Source organism: Oncorhynchus gorbuscha, linkage group LG13 (genome assembly GCF_021184085.1).
Source record: "Oncorhynchus gorbuscha isolate QuinsamMale2020 ecotype Even-year linkage group LG13, OgorEven_v1.0, whole genome shotgun sequence".
NCBI lineage: Eukaryota > Metazoa > Chordata > Actinopteri > Salmoniformes > Salmonidae > Oncorhynchus > Oncorhynchus gorbuscha.
This window is the reverse complement of record NC_060185.1, coordinates 80,235,298-80,254,646: the sequence shown is the minus strand read 5'-3', so window position 1 is coordinate 80,254,646 and position 19,349 is coordinate 80,235,298. Positions and strand designations below refer to the sequence as shown.

The following is a 19,349-nucleotide window of genomic DNA, read 5'->3' as shown; positions in this document are numbered from 1 at the left end:
TGTGTGAAATAGGACAAACATAAGGACCCTCAAAATTATTTTTCAGTTTCAGTAGTTTATTGAAATACATTGTGAAAAATATGTTGATTTTGACACCTACTCCGGACAACAAGAAATTACATAGGCCTCTCAACCCCGTGTTTTTCATAAGGAATCTGCGCATCTTATCAACAACAGAGCACAATATTCCTTATTTTATTTGGGGAGTTTGCATCCATTCATGATGCAATGCAGGCATGCTTAAAGCCACCATGTTATCTAGATGATTGCTCTTCCTTGGAAATCACATGCACCCAACCCAACTAAGCGCCAAAGAGCACACAACTCAGCTCCTTGGCCTTGGCTGGACCGCTGTTTCCCGTCTCTCCATAGCCAAATATAGACAGAGAAACGTAAGCTGTTCGCGCGCCCTGCTGGAGATCACCACGTGGCTTTCTTGTAGTCACCATTCACGTTGCTACGGCGACGATGCAAGCAAGGCTACGGTTGGTTGAGCAGCGATGACGTCAGGTGGATATCGGGAATTCCGTATGCACTGAGTGGAAGAAAAACTGAGTTGAGAACTCATCAGAGAGGTCCGGAAAAAGTGGTAACACAACTAGCAAGAAACATTCCGTGGGACATGGCTTTTAATTATTTTAAAGTTGATGTTATAGAAGTGTTGCCTATGTATTTTATTAAGAGAAAATTAGATGCAACCTTCGAAAGTGGTATCAAACCCAATGACCATACCTCAACCAATATTCATAAACATCAGATTTGAGAGCGACACCGCTGGGGGACAACTGAGGGCAGACTGCAGACTTGCACATGTAAGTTTCTTACACAGAATAATGTAGATGTTGACAACTTTTTACAATGTTTCACTGGAGATGATGATTGTGAAGGATGTTGGTGATTGTGGTTGTTACAAATTTATATACAATTTTCGAATTACATCAATACATTATTTTTTCCAGATAAATTAGATTTTGTACTGAATGACTTCATTTATTTGGACTTGACATTGCCAGCAAACAGGGCAGTTCGAATGTAGGATGAACAAAAATGTTTTGTTTGCTTATGCTCCGGTCACATCCTTTTACCGTGGGTCAATTAAAAGTAGAGTCTACAATGGAACTTGGGTTAATATTAACCTGCTTTGGCATCATTCTATATTTTAGTGGACTATTGAGTTCATGCACTTACCCATCCTACAGGACTTATTTGACATAAGGAAATTGTATAACCGATGTAAACTTGATCATGTAACCGATGTAAACTTGATCATGTAACCGATGTAATCGATGTAAACTTGATCACTTGAACATGTTTGGGCAGTCCAGGGGCTGTTTCCTTGACAGTGGCTGTTTAAGAATTATTTAGGCCTGGTCTCTGCTACAGCAGCTGGTTCTGCAAAGTTATCAGCCTGGTGACCAACTTCACATGATGAAGGGGCCACGTGATAAAGGTTGGAAGTGAGGGAAAATCAGTGTGATCTTTCTCGCGTATGTCAAGTGAAACGTCTCACTTTTCTGCAGTTCTCATGCTACAGACACTGTCCACTGACTCGTACAGAGCTACTTGTCAGCGCATATATCGATACGATCTGTCTGACGTACATGTAACTGACTCTTGCAACATGCTACTTTACTGTGTGTTTCTGACCCATTGGGTGTAGTAGACCTATAGCTGCTTTTCCTTGCTAAACTTTACTGTGTGTGTCTGACCCATTGGGTGTAGTAGACCTATGGCTGCTTTTCCTTGCTAAACTTTATTGGCAGCATGTCTGTGCCAATAAATACATTCTTAAATAAACCTTTCGTCTCAATCCACATTGCTGTCCTGTCCCTGGTCAAGGTCGATCTGCAACATACGTACTCTGAGTGAGTGACCTTATCATGGAGCTTTGCCATAGAAGGATCACTGACGCTGTGCGAACACACAAGCGGCTCAAATATCCTCCCTCCTCTCAATGTTTCCCAAGCCATTGAAGCCGCCAGCGGGCCGTCTTTAAATAGATAAGCACTTCATATTTGTGGCTGAGGGCTGTGGGGGGGCACAACCTGAGTGTAACTGGTGTGAAATGGCTAGCTAGATGGCGTTAAAATCGGTGACGTCACTGGGCCTGAGACCTTGAAGTAGTTGTTTCCCTTACCCTGCAAGGGCCGCAGCTTTTGTGGCGCCATAGGTAACGATGATTCATGGGATGTTGATGTGTTCAGAAGGTCTCTGGTTCAAGCCTAGTTTCGAACATGGAGAGGGCCAGAAGCAATATTGTTACATGAGCAAGGTGCTTTTCAGTCATACCAGGTCTCCACAAGGTGAGTCAACAAAACAAATAGACTTCTCGAATAGGGCTCAGAAGAGAGGTGGTTAGGCAATAGATGGGTAGAAAGGGTTTCCACCAAGATCATGAATTGAAAATGACCCATTATTTTCTATGAGGACTTTTCAACTCAAGTACTTGAAATCACTGCACTCCAAACTTGCTGTTAGGTTATTCAGATTGTTTAAGTGTCTCTCCAAACACCCTAATTCAACTCCAACCCAGGTTTTGCACAGAAAGGGCCAGTTCGAACACTTTTACATGTCAACTAACTTTTGTGTTTGCATTTTCCCCTCCACAGAAAGTCAGCCATGTTCCCTGATGCTCTGGAGGCAGTTGGCAGGGTGGAAGGCTTGCCCCTGACCTCCCCCGCAAACACAACCTTAACCGACCCCGATGAAGAGGAAGGCCAGAGGGAGGTTGTGCCGTGGACCAGTACCATGCGAAGGGCTGGCCGCTATCGTCACAGCCTGCAGATACTGAAGCCCTTCAGGATAACGCACAAGTAAGCACACTTTTCTTTAGGCCAGGGGTTCCCAAACATTTTGGGCCCACGACCCCATTTTGTTATCTGAAAATTCTTGTGACCTCGACCATGTTTATTCTTTTTTATTTTGGGCTATGACAGTCAATTGAAAAACATTGTAGCATTATTTCTGTCTTCTCAACTCACCATCACATAAAATATGTTTTTATTTTTGGTACTTTTTACCCCTTTTTTTTCTCCCCAATTTCGTAATATCCAATTGGTCGTTAGTCTTGTCCCATCGCTGCAACTCCCATACGGACTTGGGAGAGACAAAGGTCGAGAGCCAAGTGTCCTCCGAAACACGACCCTGCTAAGCCGCACTGCTTCTTGACACACTGCTCGCTTAACCCGGAAGCCAGCTGTGCCCGGCCCGCCACAAGGAGACGCCAGAGCGTGATGGGACAAGGACATCCCGGCCGGCCAAACCCTCCCTAACCTGGACGAGTTCCCAGTTGTTTTGAACGCAACCTTAATACCCAGAGGGAGACGGCAGGCTATTCCCTTTGAGTCAGTAACCAAAACTCCTCTGTAGTGACCCATGAATGCATTCGGATAAATTTCACTCACCGGCATCGCAACTGAGCCAGAATCACAGTCAAACGGATTGGGAAGTAGGTACCAAAGTCAAAGTGCTCTTCCAAGCATTGGATGTGAGCAGTCGTCCCTTGTGTGGGACACTTATTGATGCTGTTTTTTGTTAGGAAACATGCACAGCCAAAGGGAAGGGGGCATGGGTCACTTTTGAAAGACTCTGTCCAATAAGAATTATTTCCACTGATTTGGTCACTTGTCTGTAGAATGTTTTTTTTTTTTTTCCCTGCATGCTTGCGTTCAGTTCGTTCAGTTTCCCAAATATGTCTGTTACGTAGGCAAGGAGACACAACAGTTCCTCTCTCAAAGCAAAACAATATTTCAAACACTCCCCCTCGATAACCACAAAGCCTCAGTGTGAAATGGAACATTGTCATGCTCTGATATCATATCTCCACATAGCGTTGCAAACAGGCGTTGGCTCAGTGGATGTGGTAGTTTACAATCGAAGTTACCTGATGCAGTATACAGTATCTCAGAGTTCTGTGCTCCGCTCTCTTGCCACCAGTTGCTTTTGGTGTATCATACAATGTGTCCATATGACAGAGGGAGACACATTCATAACTAGAGTGCAGCCCGCCATACATTTTTTAACAGTGCTATATGACAACGGTATTGATTTGAGTTTGTGCCTCCCCACACATTGTTTTCAATTGAGGACAATAATATCGAAGTCTCATAGCGTAACAGGCCTAGCCATTCACCGTGGGAATGATTCAACTTCAACAGTCAAGTGAGGCCTTTTCCCATGATCTAAGGGAGCTCTCTGATTGAATTTTTTCTTTTATATTTTAATCATTTCATATAGATTTTTAAGGTTAACCACATTACAATGATTTTGAGATACAAAGACAATATTATAATTATTTTTGTATATATTTCCAGAATTTTGGAAATTCTCCCACGACCCCATTTTCATATTAGGCAACCCCACATGGGGTTGCGACCCCTAATTTGGGAACCGCTGTTTTAGAGCCTTTACTAATCGGCATAAATCCTGCAATGTCAACATGAGACAGTGTGCCCTGCTGAGTTGTGAGTGTATAGGGTAAATGTCTGCATCCCAAATGGCACTCAATTCCCTTCATAGTGCAGTACTATAGGCCCTGGTTAAAATAAGTGCACTATGAAGGGAATAGGGTGACATTTGGGACTCATGTATAGTCTTCCTGTTTCAAGCGAGCAGCAGGAGGCCATGATAAGGGAATTGACTTATCCCCCGCTAACAGAGGGCTCTGTGTTTGAACGCACACTGACTGATAAACTGTCCCTGAACTTTTTTCACAGCTCCCCAAGATTTCTATGAAGTGCCTGCAAACTGCTGTTCAAACAACGGTGGTTCATGATTCATCTTTCCCTGGTCAAAGTGAAGGTTCAGGGGCTCTTTTCTTTTCTCTCAGGGGCCAGTGTGTTCTCTCTATCTCTCTCCACCTAGCACCCAGATGATGCCTAGATTTTCACTCAGTCTGTTCTTTTCTGCTCCTGGCTTTCTCGCAGGCACCAGCACCCAGTCGACAACGCTGGCCTCTTCTCCTTCATGACTCTGCACTGGCTCACCCCACTCGCACGGAGGGCCCACAAGACATCCAGCCTCTCCACAGATGACGTATGGGGCCTATCCTGCCACGAGGCCTCTGAATTCAACTGTCAGAGGTGAGGCTATTGTCAAACATCAATCCCCAAGCACCCTATGGTCCATTGACTCTCCATAGGTTCAACAGGGTTATCATTTTGTATCTTATCAGAAACCCAATGTTTTCCCCTTCAACAAACATTTGATGAATCACTTTTCCTGCCCCTGTACGAGTTAAACCAGAAAACAGTAGCGCAGCCAAGGTTTCTCAAGGTAATCTCAGTGGACCTCCACATTCGCCGTTTGTGGGATTTCCCAGAGTCACCTTCCACAGAGGTTGATTGCCTGATTTGATGAACATCTTGTCACTTCCAGGAGAGATATGGCGGTTAGGGAGGGTGGTATTAATAGCCTAGGATTAGAGATTAGGGTGTTAGAGTTAGCCAGGACTAGCCTCGCTCAGTCTTGCCTACAGAGAGAACGGTTATGTCATTATCCCTTGTCCTCGCCTCAATGCGGCTGCTAAAACAGCATCTCAAGCAATCCTTTGAGTCTTGTGTCCTCACCCTTATGGAGGTGAATCTGTCATTCATGCATGAATGAATGAACACAAGAAGGACATATTAAATGGTGGATCATTTGTGACTCATCTTAAAACGACTTTTGATCAAGAGCAGAAATTCCTGTCAGCTAGGCTTATAACATGCTATAGGGGACTACAGGAGAGAGAGGCACGAGAAGAGCTTGCATTATGTCCCTGGCCTGGGTCCAAACGTGGCCCAGAAAACCGACACAATGATATATGCTTGTGCCACGTCTGAGAAAAAGAGGTAGAGTAGAGGGTTTAACTTTGTGTTTACATGGCTAGAACAGTTACGTAACGCAACTACCAAAGAGAGGGATGGGAGACGAGCCAGATAGCCCCTGGGAGAGCCCCTGGGAGAGTTGACACTTGAGTGCCAAAAGAAGGTGCTATTCATGAAAAGCTAGCAGACTAGCCCTTATCTGCATTCAGTCACCACATTTGTTTTCTTAGGCAGGTTTTTTTTCTAAGGCTAGCCAGTACAAAGTGTTGCTGTTAGGCCTACATTTTGCAGCACCGACTTCTTATTTTATTACTTTCAGTATTATTAAGACAGGTGAAAGGTCATTTATAGATTTATAGTTGCTTTATGTGCATTTACACTCCATAGTGCACTACAAATAGACTCTAGACAGTGGGCGGGATTTATTTTGCTTGTATGCCTTTTACAGGCTTGAAAGGCTTCTCTCTAAGTTAAACTGCTTGACATATCGACCAATGATATCAATTCAAACCAAAAACTCCAATGGATATATATTTACACAAAGCTTTGAATGTTTCATTTCCTACAAACCTCTCTCTGCATAGACGGCTTAGTGTAGCTATAGTGTTAATTGTAATTTCTCGCTCAGCTCGGAGGTAAATGTGAATTAAAGTTTGAATTATCTGCCCACGGGAGAATGTGCACGGGTTAGTGCACTTTGTATCTCTGTAACGTTTTTAATAAACTCATTAACACATCAATTAGATGTGACACCTGCTCTATCCTTCTCTTTTTCCAGCCATTAGGAATGATACATTTTGTCAAGGCATTTTTCCCTCTTTATGGGGAATTTACACACCGGTAAAAGTGTGTAAAGAGTGCATTACCACATATTTAACATGCTTGCGTGTAATGCTCACGCGACTATTATCCTACGTGCCATCCATTCTCATCTCCATTGGGCTCGTTGGCCGTTTTTGTGATCAATCTGACCCACGATGTTAAATTAGTCTATTTAGTGTAAAATACTGGTATGAATTATGCATTTTTCCAAGATAATAATTTTGTCCTCAAAATGCTAATTTCCATCACCATCTTAATATTAGCTGATCTATCACCTTCGTCTGTCTGCAGAGTGCATACTAATTTGGAAAGATGTACAGATACAGTGCATTCGGAAAGTGTTCAGATCCCATAACTTTTTCTACATTTTGTTACGTTACAGCCTTATTCTAAAATGGATTTAAAAATATATATATCCTGATCAATCTACACACAATACCCCATAATAACAAAGTGAAAACAGGTCGAGAAATTTTTGCAGTTGTATAAAAAACATGTTTATATATTTATTCAGACCCTTTGCTATGAGACTCGAAATTAAGCTCATGTGCATCCTGTTTCCATTGATCATCCTTGAGATGTTTCTACACCTTGATTGGAGTCTGTCTACATAAGGTCCCACAGTTGACAGTGCATGCCAGAGCTAAAACCAAGCCATGAGTTCAAAGGAATTGCCTGTAGAGCTCCGAGACAGGATTGTGTTGAGGTACAGATCTGGGAAAGGGTACCAAAAATTGTCTGCAGCATTGAAGGTCCCCAAATACACTGTTGCTTCCATCATTCTTAAAAGGAAGAAGCTTGGAACCAACGATACTTTTCCTAGAGCTAGCTGCTTGGCGAAACTGAGCAAATGGGGAAGAAGGGCCTTGGTTAGGGAGGTGACCAAGAACCTGATGGTCACTCTGACGCTCTTCATCCAACCTGACAGAGCTTGAGAGAATCTGCAGAGAACAATGGGAGAAACTCCCAAAATACGGGTATGCCAAAGCTTTTGTAGCGTCATACCCAAGAAGACTCGGAAGTAATCGCTGCCGAAGGTGCTTCAACAAACTACTGAGGAAAGGGTCTGAATACTTATGTAAATGTAATATTTACTTTTTTTAGGGTTTCTAAAAACCTGTTTTTGCTTTGTCGTTATGGGGTATTGTGTGTAAATTGATGTGGGGAAAAAAATATTTAGAGGCTGTAACGTAACAATGTGGAAAAGGTTGAGGTCTGAATACTTTCCGAATGCACTGTAACTGCCAAAATAAAGGAAACGCCAACCTTGTCTCTTAATAGGGCGTTGGGCTACCACAAGCTGCCAAAACTTTTTCAATGTGCCTTGGTAGAGATTCTATAAGTGTCTGGAACTCTATTTGAAGGACGTGACAATTCTTCCACGAGAAATTCCATCATTTGGTGTTTTGTTGATTGTGGTGGAAAACCCTGTCTCAGGTGCTGCTCCAGAATCTTCCACACATTCACACATAACACACACTCACACCCCTTAAACACCCTATGCTCCTTTGAGATCCCTCATTCAACATCACTGAGATCTCTTTTAGCGATGGTAGCCAAAAGATTGGGCTACTGAGCATTTCATTTATAATATTTGGCCTAATTCCAATACTTCTAATGGATACAGCAAATAAGCACATTGTCACCATAAAAGGTGAATGATGGACGTTTTTCAGGCGGCGTTATAATCCTCTTTCACGCTCACGCAGGTTTACGATGTGTGTGATTTATATCAGAAGCATGCATCACCCCTAGATGGGACTGCCTTGCCTAGTTAAATAAAGGTTAAATAAATAAAATAAAATATGGCGTGCGCCAAGTTGATAAATTGCAATATTTTTGTGGGTGCACAATATTTGCAGAAATGGCTAATTATTTAGTGTCAAATTTAGGCAACGGTTATAAATGAGGCCCAGGTGTTTTTGCCATCCCTTGAATAGGAAAAGGTTTGAACTTGGTGACGGCTAATCAGATCCTTTTACCATGGTCTCCAGTTTCATCTGTCCATCTTAACTCCTCTCTCTCCCACCCACCCATGGTCAGACTGGAGAACCTGTGGTATGATGAGCTGAAACAGAAGGGGAAAGACGGGGCATCACTGTCTCGCGTCTTCTGGAGGTTCTGCCAGACCCGCATGCTGGTTGCCATCTTCTCTCTCCTCATCACCATGGTCACTGGCTTCGTTGGGCCAGTAAGTACACTCCAAATCCCTCCTACTTTCTTTGTATTCTGCTGCAGCCCTCAATCTGCCTGCATACTGGCTCAGAGACTGGGGATGTGTTCACACATAATGCCATATTCCCTATGTAGTGCTCTACTTCTGACCAGGGCCTGTAGGACTCTGGTCAAAAGTAGTGCATGCGCCAGCAGCGGTCCCCATTGCATCATGGACCGTTCTCATATAGACAATATTTTCCAGGACCGGCTGTGGGATATCAATTAGGCCTACAAGTTTTTAGTATAGCTGCTTTTTCGTAACATTTTAGTTTAAGTAGGTCTAACGTGATATTATAAAAACATAAAGTGCATATTTTTCTCTAACAATATAATTTAAAAAATTCAACTAACCTTGACGCTGAATCAATGGGAGTCCTGAACCTTTTTCCCCGGCAATGAGACGGTCCCATCTAGGGGTGATGGGAGACATGTTCCTTATGTCCAGTCTACTCCGTAATTTCGTTTTTGTTGCCGTCATTGCGGAAAACCCAGTTGCGCAGAGATTAGAATGTTGGAAATAGAAGCAACGTTTTCAGTGCTTTTGTGGCTATCTCAGGATATTCAGCCTTGATTTTAATCCGGAAGGTCGGCAGTGGTGAAATTCTCAAACATACTTTGAAGGCCATCGTCATTTACAACCTCAAGGAGTTGATCTTCTTCCTGTACGGAGATGGACAATTCACCTGGGACATTCACAAATGGGTTGAGGATCCATTCCTTAACACTTTGTGGGTCTTTGGCAGTTGAAGTAACACTCAAACTCCGTTGACAGCGAAGCTAGATGACTGTGCACCAGCTGGGAGAAAGACGGCCCAGTCTCAAGTCTCCCGAAATCCCTGCTAATGTTTGGAACACGTCAAATATGCCCCTGTCCACTCGCCGTCCCCACAGTTTCAGTTTGGCTTTGAATGCAGCCACTTTATCTGCCAACTTAAAGACAGTTGTCATTCTCCCCTGAAGTGACCGATTGAGTTCGTTGAGCAAGTTGAATATGTCACACAGGTAAGCAAGTTTTGCGACCCATGCCTCATCTATGAAATGTGCTGCCAGTGGGGACTTTTTTTCTGAAAAATCTCTGCAGTGGCTCTCATAACTCAAACACTCAGGCAATCCAGGGGGAGATTGCTTGCCAATCTCCACATACTGTGCACAGGGGTCTTGGAGCATGCGAGTCACCTGTTGCAATAAACCATATTTGAGGTAGGAGTCATATTTTCTATTGAATGAGGCTTTATTTTATTATTTTTTTGCAGCCTCGGGCTCTGCTATCTTTGCATTATCGTCATCTTCGGGCCTTTTTAATATCCTTTATCCTTTCCGAAGAAGCTCTCCAGCGAAGTTTATTTGTTTATATTCATGTCAGCTAACGTAGCTAGCTAGTAAAAAGTTGGCGGGCAACACAGCTCACACAGACCGTGATGAACTCGCAGCCAGTGATGCCAACGTAGCAATTTTGTTTCTAGATTTAGCAACTTTTCAGAGAAACCTGGCAACTTTATTTCCAGACAGCACCTAGCTACAAATTTAGCTACTTTTAAAAATGTATTTGGAACTTTTAGCAACTTTTGAAAAGTGACTCAAATGCTAAAATGCACGCATTTTCCCTCTAAATGACACAAAAAAAATTATCTGTCACACACTCAGTCACACCTGCCTGGCTGCAAAAGTGCATTGTGAGTGACGTCAGCAGCAGGCGCTCAGCTCGTGCACAGACAGCAGCAGCAATTTGCAAGTCATTGTTGGCTGGCTGTACGGGTAGTAGTACGGGTTCGACGAGACAAACCCAGTGAATATAGTTGGTCACCAATGTTTGATCTTGAGCAGAACTTACAACATCAAACAACATGTCTCAATCAAAATTGTACAGAAAAGAGTGGGAGCCTGTACCTTAATAACAAAATGTTAAATTATATTTTTTGCCGAGATGGCCAGTCAATTTGAGTAACGTTATTGTGATTTCTACGTAATGACGCAGTTTTACGTTATCACGCAATGACATCACAACGTCATTTAGCAACTTTTAGCAACAAATTAACCTGCCTCTTGCAATTTACCCTGAAAATTAGTTGGCAACACTGCTCGCAGCGCGCACATTACTCATTCAAAATCTGTAAACTGTTGTGGGCATGACAGAGATATTAGAGTGGTGAGACAAGGACCAACAGACTGCAACACGTTCAACGTAATTACTGCACAAATGGCCCATAATTGTATAGATTTTTTTTATTTTACAGATTTAAAAAATATATATGATTTCCGTGCGGCCTGGTGGTGGGGACCGCTGCTCTACAGGGAATAGTTTGCCATTCGGGACGTACCTACCCTAGCTCGAACTGTTTGAAAAAGCACTTCATCCAATTTCACGCTGGTCTGAAAATTGAAATGAAAACATACCCAAAGATTAGAAAGCTTTAGATGGTGAACCAATATTAATCCTCCAGTTTTAGATGGTGAAACCCATATTAATCCTCCAGTTTTAGATGGTGAAACCCATATTAATCCTCCAGATTAGCCATTGGTACCACGATTACACTTTGTCCCAGAAATAGGCTGTTCTTTTCCAACTGCCACATTTCGGACTTCATTTCCCCCTCCTACCTAAAATACCCCAAATTAATACAAGTGTGCCGATATTGCACCACAATGCGGGAGCTTATTACAGCCATATTAAACACAATTTCAGTTGAAAGGCAATTCAATTCGTGGGTTCCTTAACTGAGATATTGAATGGCTGTATTGTTTCCAACACTGTTTTATATGGATGTTAATCTAGGTCTATGTGTGGCATGCTACTGTACATGCTAGCAGCTTTCCTCATTCCACTAATTATTAACTGTATTTACAAGTTACACAATGAATCATTTGTCTCACATTCCTGCCTGGGTGCTATGTAGGCCTACTGTACAGATTTATTTGGCATAAATTGAACTATAGTAGCACTGGTAATCTTACTGTAATTACAATTTTGGACACCTGCACGTTTTCAGACCTTGAGTGGTCTAATGTTGAGATGAGTTCATGACCCCAGTCAGTTGTTATGCACAGTGCATTCAAAGTATTCAGACCCCTTGACTTTTTCCAAATGTTTTACTTTACAGCCTTATTCTAAAATTGAGAACTTATTTTTGGGTGCAAATGTATATAAGTATTTAGACCCTTTACTCAGTACTTTGTTGAAGCACCTTTTGGCAGGGATTACAGCCTCGAGTTATTCTTGGGACTACAACCTTGGCACACCTGTATTTCTCCCATTCTTCTCTGCAGATCCTCTCAAACTCTGTCAGGTTGGATAGGAAACGTCGCTGCACAGCTATTTTCAGGTCTCTCCAGAGATGTTAGATTGGGTTCTAGTCCAGGCTCTGGCTGGGTCGCTCAAGGACATTCGGACACTTCTGCGCTGTCTTGGATGTGTGCTTAGTGTCGTTGTCCTGTTGGAAGGTGAACCTTCTGCCCAGCCTGAGGTCCTGAGCGCTCTGAAGCAGGTTTTCATGCAGGATCTCTCTGTGCTTTGCTCCGTTCATCTTTCCTTCAATCCCGACTAGTCTCCCAGTCCCTGCCGCTGAAAAACATCCCCACAGCATGATGCTGCCACCACCATGCTTCACAGTAGGGATGGTGCCATGTTTCCTCAAGAAGTGACGCTTGGCATTCAGGCCAAATAGTTCAATCTTGGTTGCATCAGACCAGAGAATCTTGTTTCTCATGGAGGCCGCTGTGTTGTTTGGGGACCTTCAATGCTGCAGACATTTCTTGGTACCATTTTCCAGATCTGTTCCTCGACACAATCCTGTCTCAGAGCTCTTTGACCTCACAGCTTGGTTTTTGCTCTGATATGCAATGTCAACTGTGGGACCTTATAGAGACAGTTGTGTGCCTTTCCAAATCATGTCCAATCAATTGAATTTACCACAGGTGGACTCCAATCACAAGTTGTCGAAACAAACATCTCAAGGATGATCAATCGGAACAGGATGCACCTGAGCTCAATTTTGAGTCTCAGAGCAAAGGGTCTGAATACTTATGCAAATAAGGTATTTCTGTTTTTTAATTTTTAATACATTTGCTAAACTTTCAAAAATATATATTTTTTTGCTTTGTCATTATGGGGTATTGTGTGTAGAATGATTTTTCATTTTAGTTAATCCATTTTAGAATATGGTTGTAACGTAACAAAATGTGAAAAAAAGTAATCAAGAGTTCTGAATACTTTCCGAATGCACTGTAGATCCGTATGGCTCAATCCCAAATGAAAGGGAAAGATGGGCACCGTCTAATGTCATCATTTAAGACTGTGCCTATCTTTCCCATTGTACTTCCAAAGTCTTCAGTTCACTCTACGTCTGTCTTCCTCAATTACCTTATTGTATGTCTCTAATCTGGCTCAAAATGTTACTCTTTCTGCCTACTCTTTCTGCCTACTCTCCTCCTTCCCCTCACTCTTCTGCGCTTCCTTTCTTACCTCTCCCTTTCCCACCTCATTCCCATTTCCAGGCTCTCCTGGTGCGTGCCCTGCTGGAGTATTCTCAGAGTGCGGAGGCCTGGCTGCCCTACGGCCTCTCCCTAGTGGCAGGGATCTTCCTGATGGAGCTCATGCGTTCCTGGTCGCTGGCACTCATGTGGGCCGTCAACTATCGCACCGCCGCTCGCCTCCGGGGTGCAGCGCTCACATTCGCCTTCCACAAGATCCTCCGCCTGCGCAGCACCAAAGACATCAGTGCTGGAGCGGTGAGTGATTGTTAGCCTGGTCCCAGATCTGTTTGTGCAGTATAGGCAACTCCCTATGGTCATTGTCATGCCTGGTCCCAAACAGATCTGCGAACAGGCTAGGGTGTTTGAGTGATGGTGGACCAAATCAACCCCTTTACCCCACAGTAGGATTGCGAAGGGTCTGAACATTACGGTAAATTTCCGGAATTTTTACATGGGAAGTTAAGCCCGGGAATATGGGGAATTTTGCTTAAATTTATAAAAAATGTAGCTTATAACAGTGAACCTTTTTTTGTGTGATATGCATAAGGTAATTCTAGGTCTTGTGGCATATTTTGGTTAAACTTTTCCCAATTCAATGGAATTGCAACCCTCTGCATGCACAGTGCATTCTTCCATCACATGTGCAGTGCATTCTTCCATCACATGCGCAGTGCATTCTTCCATCACATGCGCAGTGCATTCTTCCATCACATGCGCAGTGCATTCTTCCATCACATGCGCAGTGCATTCTTCCATCACATGCGCAGTGCATTCTTCATCACATGCGTAGTGCATTCTTCATCACATGCGCAGTGCATTCTTCCATCACATGTACAGCTGATTCTCAAGATCTTGCACACTAATGAGATGCTGTTGAGCCCATACTACTACACTGTCTGAGCCAAGGACTACATGCTCTCTGGTAAGTTTTTATTTCAATATTGGGTGGGGTGAATATATTTTACAGGACATACATGATTTTTTTGTTAACTAGTAAATAGTAGCCTACAGCAACGTGTGTTTAAATCCTTTCTAACTTGTTAACAATTTCTGCTAGTTAGTTTTTGCTACCATGTGGGTTTTAGCTTGCTTGAGCCTGCTAACTGATTGTTAATTAACCTGTTTCCATACATGTTTAATTTGAAAACATTTCTTACAAAGGTGTTAAATAGTTCAGCAGTTAGATTAATCTGTAGATGGATTTTTTTTTTTTTTTTTTTTACATTTATATTTTCTCATCTTTACAGGAAAATGCCACGGGCACTATCTGATGTGTAGAGACATTACACTGCAGCTAATGTAGAAGGAAAAGCGGTGTACATTCGCAAATACTGTCCCAAATCATATGTGAAGAATGCTACAAAGATGCAGAATCATCTGGCCAAGTGCATAAAGTTCCCTCTGCGCTCACAACAAGCAACCTCTGACAAAAGTCCCTCTATTTCTATTCGAGGTGAAAATGATGAATCAGAAGAGTCAGAAGTTTTTTTTTACTCAAGGGAGGAACGTAGTCAGAGAAATGCTGATGAATGTCTTGCTCGAGCTGTCTATGCAACTGGTTCACCTCTGATGCTCACAGGCAATGTGTATTGGAAGAGATTTCTGAATGTTCTTCGCCTAGCATACACCCCTCCAACCAGACATGCTTTATCTACTCATTTGCTGGATGCAGAGTTCAAGTGAAGGTCAAGAAAATCATAGAGAAAGCAGACTGTATTGCAATCATCTCTGATGGGTGGTCAAATTTTTGTGGGCAAGGAATAATTAACTACATAACCCCCCCCCCCTCCCCCTCAACCAGTTTTCTACAAGAGCACAGGCATAAGGGACAACGGACACACCGGTCTCTACATTGCAGATGAGCTGAAGGCCGTCATCAATGACCTTGGACCACAGAAGGTATTTGCACTGGTGACAGACAATGCTGCGAACATGAAGGCTGCTTGGTCTAAAGTGGAGGATTCCTACACTCACATCACACCCATTGGCTGTGCTGCTCATGCGTTGGATCTGCTGCTCAAGGACCTCATGGCACTGAAGATGCACTCTACAAGAGAGCCAAGGAAATGGTTAGGTATGTGAAGGGTCATCAAGTTATAGCAGCGATCTACCTCACTAAACAAAGTGAGAAGAATAAGCGCACCACATTGAAGCTGTCCCAGCAACACCCGTTGGGGTGGTATTGTCATCATGATTGACAGTGTCCTTGAGGCGAAGGAGTCTTTCCAATAAATGGCCGTACCACACACAGTCTGCTCATGTGGACAGCCCCATCAAGAGGATCCTCCTGGATGATGTATTTTGGGAGAGAGTGGTAAGCAGCCTGAATCTGCTGAAACCTACTGCAGTAGCCATTGCACGGATTGTGGGAGACGATGCCATCCGGTCTGATGTTCAGACTCTGCTTGCAGGTGTAAGAGAAGAAATTCGTACTGCCCTGCCCACTTCACTGTTGCTGCAAGCAGAGGAAACTGCAGTTCTGAAATATATCAAAAAGCGTTAAGACTTCTGCCTGAAGCCCATACACGCCGCAGCTTACATGTTGGACCCCAAGTATCCTGGCAAGAGCATCCTGTCTGGTGTGGAGCTCAACAAGGCCTATGGTGACATCACTACCATATCTTGCCACCTTGGCCTGGATGAGGGCAAGGTTCTTGGCAGTCTGGCGAAGTACACTTCCAAGTAAGGGCTTTGGGATGGAGATGCAATATGGCAGTCGTGCCAACATATCTCATCAGCCACCTGGTGGAAGGGACTTTGTGGCTCTGAGGCTCTTTCCCCTGTTGCCTACATCATCCTCAATCTCACCAACATCAGCCGCCTCAGAGTGCAACTGGTCCTTGTTTGGGAACACACACACCAAAGCACGCAACCGGCTGACCAATACAAGGGTTAAGAAATTGGTGGCCATCCGGGCAAATTTGAGGCTTTTTGAGCCTGACAACGAGCCATCCTCAACAAGGTTGGAAAGTGACCGTGAAGATGAGGCCTCAGAGTCTGATGTTCAAGAGGTGGACATTGAGGAGGTCCAGGGAGAAGACATGGAAGCCTGAGAGGATGACAACCAACGCTTTAGTTTCTAGACTATCATTTTACATATGTATGTTGAAAAAGTTTTTGGGAGATGCGATGGATGATTGGGGATCATTCAATATTCCCTTTCTTTTGTGGTTCAATGAAATTATCCCATGTGAAGAGTCAACTCATTTAATTAAGTTAAATTTGTAACTAAATAGTTTTTTATTTCTATTGGAATGATTTAATCATTTGCAATTATGTCTACTTTTGATAAAGGTTTCTGTTTCTGTTTCCGTATGATATGGTAAATATATCCAATGCAAAGAAACATCTACATTTAAATGGTATTAATACTAATTTGCATATATTCCCATTAATTGCCACAGAAAGTTTCCACCTCTGAATATTCCCCAAAATGTGCAACCCTACCCCACAGACACTGCCTTCAGTTCAGAAAGTGAAATGCACTTCTAGTGGTTACATTGTAGGTGTGTCTCAGATAACAAATAACTCGATTGTATTAGTTTGTTTGTTTCAATGAAAAAAATCGAATCCTCTGTCGTGCCAATGTCTCAGCCCTTTGTCCATGCTCTACTATTGTACCTTATTCTCATTGCAACATTTCACGATTCTGTGGGTTAATTTCATTCTCTTTGACTCACTATGTCCTTGTGAAGTAAATGGTCTGTTCAATGTGTCCACTAACATTCTGTGTCAATGTCCCTCCCTACAGCTGATCAACATCTGCTCCAGCGATGGCCAGCGGGTATACGAGGCAGTCTCAGTGGGCTGTCTGCTGGCCGGGGGCCCACTGGTTGGCATCCTGGGTCTGTCCTACACTGCTTACTTTCTGGGACCCACTGCACTGGTTGGATCAGCCATATTCATCTTCTTCTACCCTGCTATGGTAGGAAGTCCTCCATGTCTCCTAACAAAGGAATGCACACCTTATGGAAAACAAAAGTGCTGACTAACGAAAAAATGTGAACCGATGTCTAAAGGAAAGTTACTCCACTTTCATTAACTCAGAGGCATCTTAGTGCTACCTTTTCATATAGTTTATTTATTTAGGAACAAAGCTTTAGTTACTGTAAAAAGAATACACTATGAAAGTTAACATTATTTTGACAGCAGTGTTACTTGGAGCATGATTCCTTTGAACTTATCTCATTCTCAGCACTTAGTCATTCATGAATTGTCTTTCCTGTTTATAGTATTAGTGATGAACAGCATCATATTTCCCCGTAACTGTAGAACTGAAGTGAACGTCCTTCACTTCACAGACCGTTATCCTTTACAGCACAGCCTGTTAATTCCCCTTAAAAGGGTTTTGGGGAAGTTAAAGGGCAATTCTGCCATTTTCAATCTCATATTCTTCATCTCCAGCAGTAAACCAGTGTACACATGTGAAAACCTGCTTGCTTCTATGATCTGTGGTTAAAAAGATAAGAAAAAAGTTCCTAAAAAGGGCTTCTCTGTGGCATCACAGCGTAGGTTAAAAAACAGTGATTTTCAAAACCTGCAACGGATTTCTAGGGAGGGTATTTTCTTGCTCCCCATGTCACCGCAAATCTGTGTTTTGAAAGTCACTGTTTATATAATGTTTTAACTTTCGAGGATGTCATCGGGTACAACTTTTTAAAAACTTGATTTGTTTCTACAAAACATAGTTTTGCACTGTTTTCACATATGTTGACACTGGTATTGTGCAGGAGATAATGAAATTGTGGTGGAGTTGCCCTTCAACTTCCCCAAAACTCTCCGCCTGCCAATCTCCTGTTGACGTTGCTGCTGTTAGTCTTTCAATTGAGTTAGCTTCAGTCTGAGCCTGCCTGTTGGGGACCTTTGCCTTGATGTGGAAGCCGTTTATAGCCTGTTCCTTGCAGTAACCCTGCCGTACAGCTGATGCAATAGGGCTGTGTCTATGTCCCAAATGGCACCTTATTCCCTATACAGAGCACTACTTTTGACCAGGGCCCATGGGGCTCTGTTCTAAAGTAGTGCACTAGGGGAAACATAGGGATGTAGACTGTCTGGCTTCATTTCCCTGTTACGACACTCACATTTCTCCTCTGTTATTTTCTTGCTTCTCTCTATCCGGGACAGATGCTGGCTTCACGTCTCACAGCGTATTTTCGTAAGAAGTGTGTGTTAGTGACTGACCAGCGCGTGAGGCTCATGAATGAGATCCTCGGCTGTATCAAGTTCATCAAGATGTATTGCTTGGAAAACGCTTTCGCTCAGAACATCCACAGTGAGTGTTTGGTAACACTTACACACACACACACACACACACACACACACACACACACACACACACACACACACACACACACACACACACACACACACTGGGCTTGTATTGTTTTTTTTTCTGGTCAGGTCACTTGGTGAGGATAAACACCAGACCACAGTCATATTGTTTATAGCACGGGGCCAGTGACTCAGCAGTCATCATGTTATGGCACGGGGCCAGTGACTCAGCAGTCATCATGTTATGGCACGGGGCCAGTGACTCAGCAGTCATCATGTTATGGCACGGGGCCAGTGACTCAGCAGTCATCATGTTATGGCACGGGGCCAGTGACTCAGCAGTCATCATGTTATGGCACGGGGCCAGTGACTCAGCAGTCATCATGTTATGGCACGGGGCCAGTGACTCTGCAGTCATCATGTTATGGCACGGGGCCAGTGACTCAGCAGTCATCATGTTATGGCACGGGGCCAGTGACTCAGCAGTCATCATGTTATGGCACGGGGCCAGTGACTCAGCAGTCATCATGTTATGGCACGGGGCCAGTCACTCAGCAGTCATCATGTTATGGCACGGGGCCAGTGACTCTGCAGTCATCATGTTATGGCACGGGCCCAGTGACTCAGCAGTCATCATGTTATGGCACGGGGCCAGTGACTCAGCAGTCATCATGTTATGGCACGGGGCCAGTGACTCAGCAGTCATCATGTTATGGCACGGGGCCAGTGACTCAGCAGTCATCATGTTATGGCACGGGGCCA

General features: G+C 43.4%; 1 protein-coding gene across 1 annotated transcript in view; it reads left to right on the top strand.

Moving 5' to 3' along the window:
- Window positions 1-496: 496 nt before the first annotated feature.
- The window catches only part of wu:fb13g09 (ATP-binding cassette sub-family C member 5), a 53,835-nt gene continuing 34,982 nt past the window's right edge, over window positions 497-19,349 (top strand). The window contains exons 1-7 of the mRNA XM_046295893.1: window positions 497-812; window positions 2,610-2,813; window positions 4,926-5,081; window positions 8,673-8,820; window positions 13,338-13,571; window positions 17,068-17,241; window positions 18,441-18,588. Of these exons, the coding sequence (XP_046151849.1) occupies window positions 2,620-2,813; window positions 4,926-5,081; window positions 8,673-8,820; window positions 13,338-13,571; window positions 17,068-17,241; window positions 18,441-18,588 (1,054 nt within the window). The 5' untranslated portion in view covers window positions 497-812; window positions 2,610-2,619. The remainder of the gene's footprint in view (window positions 813-2,609; window positions 2,814-4,925; window positions 5,082-8,672; window positions 8,821-13,337; window positions 13,572-17,067; window positions 17,242-18,440; window positions 18,589-19,349) is intronic.